This window comes from Fistularia commersonii, chromosome 1 (assembly GCF_037954325.1).
Source record: "Fistularia commersonii isolate RoL2024-O1a breed Wild chromosome 1, RoL_Fcom_v1.0, whole genome shotgun sequence".
Taxonomy (NCBI): Eukaryota; Metazoa; Chordata; class Actinopteri; order Syngnathiformes; family Fistulariidae; genus Fistularia; species Fistularia commersonii.
The window spans coordinates 13,907,702-13,913,701 of NC_141284.1; the positions used below are offsets into that span (position 1 = coordinate 13,907,702).

Below are 6,000 nucleotides of genomic sequence, written 5' to 3' on the forward strand. Positions count from 1 at the left end.
TAGGCTAAATAGACAGATAGAGGGGCATATGGAGTGAAGAAAGAAAAGTTGCACTTTTTTTGCATTTTACTTGACTTGTAAAGTGTAATGATAACTCTGGCTTCAACAGGTCAGACCAACCTGTCATTTCAGTGTGCAATAGTAAGCAATTTCTATCTTGAGCACAGCCACTTTAACAGGACCAGGTCGACAGCAGCAGAGCAGCAGAGCCTCTTAACAGTTTACATAGAAGTCTGAGGGTGGCTCGGTGGCGCAGTGGTTCGCGCTTCACAGCATGAAGGACCCTGGTTCAATTCCGACCAGGGTACCTTTCTGTGTGGCGTTTGCACGTGTCTGCGAGGGTTTCCACCCACAGTCCAAAAACATGCAGGTTAATTGGAAAAAAAATTTGGAAAATTGCCCCGAATGAGTGAATGGTTGTTTGGTCGGCAACTGACTGTCGACCCAAGCTGCCGATGACAGCTGGGAAAGGCGCCAGCATCCCCGCGACACTAAGTGGAAGAAGGTGGATGGGTGGATGGATATAAGTTTGAGATAGAAAAGTGGAAAGAAAAAGAAAAATGGGCTGGGTATCTCTGAATTCCTTTCATCAGTGCAACATTTAAGGATGTGTCATGGGCTTTAATTAATTGCTTCATTATACCGTGTAAATGATATATAACAAGGCTGTGGTCAAACGAAAATGTCTTCCATGTTTAGGGGCTTCAGTGGAAAAGGCTAGAAGATGAAGATGATCATGGGAGCAATCGAAAAATGTTCAGACAGCAATTTGACTTGACAGGACAGTCATTAGTAGTAATTTGCTTTGTTATCTTTTGGCACAACTTTCTTTTTCAGTCTCTGACTACACAGTTCAGTTGTGGAGAAACTCTACTATGGATAAAGCAGAGCATTGTACTTTTAAGGAAGAAGTTCACAAAATTGGGGCCTTGACATCCCTCCAGTTTCTTACAACAAGGGGTTTCAAGGAATGATTTCCGGAAATCAATGTGATTTAATGTATGCTGTTATACGTAAACACCCTCTTAGGATCATGCAGAGACCTTTTCTCTTTGTGTCACAATTATATAAGAGGGTCACACATCTGTGGCACCTTTACTCTCAAGATCAGGTGACTATAGTAAAAAATTGCCTTCTCTGAAACGGCGAGGTTTGAGTTTTTTAAACAAAACGATTTGAAACGGCGAATGAAAGACAGTACTTTTTGATAATTCACACGTAACAAGGTAACAACAACATATACATACGCTTTATGCAACGATTGGTTCCTGGTGCCAGAGCCCAGCCAGAGCAGCACTGCTGACCCCCACACACGTTGGCCCTGGACAAAGGCAAAGATTGAAAAAATAATAGATCAGGCACATTAATAAGTAAGGAAAGGCAAAAAATATTTGGCATGATATGTTTGATTTTTAATGTTGATCTATGTGACGGCTCTGGCCAATAAATTAGAAGCAGCTTTGACATTGTGCTTTAACTGGATGGGATACAAACATTTCAGGGCACATCACAAAAAAACAAAAAAACTTTCTAAGATCCCTCTCTCTGCTAAGCGAGAGTTCAGCGTGAAAACAAATACTGAGTTATTTGAGCCTTGAAGGGATTATGGGAGATGCATGGGACATGAAAAGCACCCTGCATCTTCTATAAATCACTGAACAAATGAGAGATGACAAGTTTTACACAGTTATTACTGGTTGTTTTACTCTCTTTAATCCACATTTGCAGCAGAAGCCAATATTTTTGCTGTGAGGTAGATGAAAAGGCACAAGACCACAACAGCAACTTCATGGCAACAGTCAATGCGCTGGCATGTATCTGCACCCCATCATCATTTCAAAAGATATTACAGTAAGTAGATGCCTGGCTCATGGTGATTTGAGAAGATAACAGGGATTGACTCATTGTCCTCCATTGTACAAATTAGGCGCTACAAATTTTACTGATGTGTCACAAAGGATAGTATGCGGTTAATCGGGCTGTCTTGCAGGCTTAGCGCTGACAAAAATCACACCCATCTCATCTGACCCCTGCCAAAGAAGTCAGTCAACACATCTGAATTCCGTTCAGAGGCTATACCTATGGAATATGGAATTTCCAGATAAGATAAGATAAGATAAGATAAGATAAGATAAGATAAGATAAGATAAGATAAGATAAGATAAGATAAGATAAGATAAGATAAGATAAGATAAGATAAGATAAACTTTATTGATCCCCATAGGGGAAGTTCCTTTGTCACAGCATCATAACAGTGATGTCAAATATAAATATAAATATAAATAGAGAGACGGTTGGAAGACAGAAGATAGCAAGACATCCACAAATAAATAGACAGCAGGGAGAACAACAACAGCAACAACCTCAGGGATAAGAATGGATGACAGAATGGAACAGTAAGGGTAAAAAGTACACAACCAAAACTGAACGACAGTATAAATAGAGTGACAATAAAAATCAGTCCAGTTCTGCACTGGGGTGGGATGAACCGTTAGCTGAAAGAGCTGCCCATTAGCCACAGCTTGTCGTGCAGGGGGTGGGAAGGATTGCCTAGGATAGCTCCCAGTTTGTCCCTCACCCTCGCCCCTGCCACTGATTGAAGATGGTCCAGGTTCAGTCCCACCACCAAGCGGGTTTTCCTCACTATCTTGTTGAGCCTGTTGACCTCACCAGTCCTGGCACCACCCCACCAGCACACTATAGCGAAGAAGAGTACGCTGGCCACCATAGAATGGTAGAAGGTCTTGAGGAGCCTGCTAAAGATACCAAATGACCTCAGTCTCCTCAGGAAAATGCTGCTTTTATGCAGCATTATCAGTACCATATCAATGACAAATAGATAAGGCCATGTTCACACCTTGTTTTATTTTCATTGGAAGCTGGAAATATGCGGAGGTGGAATATCGTTTCACTGTGAGCTATCTTGATTCCTTAATCTTCTGACAGGTGTACAACAACAGATAGGGAGTCATGGTGAGTCATCAACGATGGAGAGGAGAGGAGAGTAGTTACGCGAACACTGAGTCGGCTGCCCCGCAGGGAACAGTAAATGATTAAGTTGAGAGGAAAGAAGCCAAAAGAAGACACATGTTGAGCAATCATTTTGTCTTACAAGCAGCAAATGATTCATGTAAAGCTAGCAAATCAAAGATTTGAAGTGCCCGTCAGGACAAATGTGCTGTACAAGATTCTCTCCAAGATTCACCTGCACTCCTTGTTTGTTTTTGCAATGGCAAACAAGGAATCCTAAGATTCAGGAAACTTTCTTTGAATTGACAACACTTAGGGTAAATACTGCAGCAGTTAAATATTTAGACAACGGATATAATGAGAAAAATTCTGTGTGGCATAGTTTGGAGGATCATGGTTATAAGTTTATTAATTCCACACTAAAGTTGGCTATCTATAATTCCCAGCCTGAACAAAATGTTGCAATAGCATAAGAACAGGTTGTTCAGATATAATCATATTACTAGAATTCCCATAATCTCGCTTGGATCTTAAGGGGCGCCTGTCAAAATATTAACAGAAAAGGATGGAAAAGAGGGACTGCATGAACTAAATTGTATAGGCCACCAGACATGCTTTACTAATTTACCACTGTGGGCAAAATATGTATGTCAACAGACAAGAATTGCTTGTAAAAAGTCCCCTACATTAGCTGCATGAGTGTGATCCCTCTAAAGATAAGGCCTATCCAAAAAAAAACTTTAATTTCAGTGTCTGCAACCAAAGGTAAGGTTTACAAATCCCCCTCTTGTTATTACGTAAACACTCCTCCTATGTGTATCATGCTTTGTCCGTATGGAACAAACAAGAATGGAAGCACCAGGGTTCATCACACAAACAGAAAGGGGCTTAAATATGGATCCAAACAATCAGGCCCATTTTCAGTTTAAGAGAAGCAGCAAAAAGAAAGAGAGAAAGGAAGAAAGAAAATGAAAGTGATATGCAAAGTTGTTGTCAGGCTGTCAGAGATACAGGTGGTTTTAATCACAAATCAAATTTCAAATTTGAAATTGCTCACTACGCAAATGCAACATATAGCCACGAGCAACTGCGGATGCGTAAAACTGAGACCCAGACGTTGAAGGCTCCTACTTCAACACAGCGATGAGTGGCAATGGGAGGAAATTAAACAGGATTGTGCAGAAACTTATCATATGGGCTACAGTTCATCCATTCACACGGACACTTGCTACTCATTAGACGGTTAACTGTCAGCACGGCAACGAGCTCGGTGTTGGGCCTCGGCCATTGTTTCATGTCCTGCCGTGACCCCGGTGACAGAGTGCACGGGCAAGATGTTCTCCATATTCAGGTGGAGAATAGTCCTTTGCAGCTGTGACTGACATGGGTGAGTTTACAGCAACATTCTCTGAGCTGTTATATCACTTGCTTTGACCTACAGGGGGAAAAAAAAAAACTAAAAAAAAAGACTCTCTAAAGTAGGCCACACTAAACCACATGTACAGTAAAATGGGTCACACATTTCTTCCTCTACAAGGAAGCAGCGTGGATATCGAGAAAGCAGCATATTCTGATCATAGGGTTGTCTGCTGTCACTCTTACCCAACAAGTCGCCTTGGGCTGGACTTGTTCTGTCGGCGGTTCACCCTCCCTCTGGGCAGCGGGGAGCTCTGGCCGGCCGTTTGCCTTGCGGTGCGCGGCGCGCCATCCCGCGCGGCGGACGCGGGGTCTTCCCGGGACAAACCTGCGCCACGAGCCGGTCCAGCCTGAGATGCGTGAACGCCATCCACTTGAGGGTCGTCTGTGCTCCCGGGCAGCCGCGCTGAAGTCCCGCTCGGCGACCCTCTGGAGGACGCGTGGAGGGATTGACCTTGACTCCTCATCTGGGACTGCTGAAGGACCCGGACCGTCCGGTCCTCTCCGGCGCCCTCTGTCCCCTGTCCACCTGCCTTGTCTCTGTCACCCTCACCGAGTCCCAGCAGCAGAAGATTCAGAATCACCAGGAAGGCGAAACCCGCAAGGTCCATCTCGGACAATATTTGTTTTTTCTTTTTTTTTTTTTTTTTTTTTTTTTCCTTTTTTAAAACTACTGCGTAAAAGGGGGAGGGGGTCGGTGGGGAGGGGGGTAAACCGCGTTACACTTTCACCGAGAGCCGCTAAAATACGCGCGGATGTGTGAGCGACAAGATCCGCGGGGGCAGAAAAATTTCTGAAGTTCAGCAAGACGGCATCCTCTCCCTGGAGAGAAAAGAGCCTGGATACCTCCTCATAATGCCCAGGTAAGACTGCGCAGAACGCCGATCGGATCGTCCATATATCGGCGACTAGATGTGTGTTAAAATCGTTGGAGCGTTTCTCGCGCCGGCGCCGCCAAACAAGTCATTTCAAAGATCTGATAGGTTCAACCAGAGGAGAGACGCACGGCGGCGGCGCGTTGGCTCCGGGGCTGGACTTCTACTCCAAGTGAGAGGGCTCGAGTTCGTGTCGTGCCTCCATGGATATCACCACCTCCTTGGATCTGAAGTCACCGGGAATTGTTTGTAGGCATTGCATGCTCTCTTCAAATAGAGACTCCCCCTTGTCGGCTGCGGAGTCGCTCCCGCTCACTGCGCGGCCCATGTGCCCACACGCACTTTCTTTTCTTATTTTATTTTTCTTATATTTTAATGACAAGTTACATCATGTCACAATATGCCTTTTTGCCTTTGAACAAGACTACTGGAATTTTCACGAACGCAGCTGCCTGAACCGTTGCCTTTCGTTTGATTTGAGGATACAGGCCACTGTAATATCATTTCAATTATGAAATCATTTCCAGATGTTTATCTCAAATCTGCACTGCACTGATTGCCCAATTCTTCATGTCACTGTGGCCACTTCAGGGATGAGTGTGTGTCTATGACTGCATGTAAAGACAACACAATTGAAAGCACTTTCGTCGGTGTGACCCGCTTTTAATTATACATCGCATGCCGCTTTATCCTCCTTGTAACACTTGTTAATCGTGCATCCTTCGACATCTTATCAGCG

General features: G+C 44.1%; 1 protein-coding gene across 1 annotated transcript in view; it reads right to left on the reverse strand.

Annotated features, from left to right (window-relative positions):
* Positions 1–5,643, reverse strand: part of LOC147237450 (latent-transforming growth factor beta-binding protein 2-like) — a 102,414-nt gene extending 96,771 nt beyond the window's left edge. Inside the window, exons 1-2 of the mRNA XM_086149169.1 lie at positions 4,573–5,643; positions 1,248–1,321 (exon numbers count right to left, since the gene is read on the reverse strand). Coding sequence (XP_086005295.1) covers positions 1,248–1,321; positions 4,573–4,997 — 499 coding nt within the window. The 5' untranslated portion in view covers positions 4,998–5,643. The remainder of the gene's footprint in view (positions 1–1,247; positions 1,322–4,572) is intronic.
* Positions 5,644–6,000: the final 357 nt, after the last annotated feature.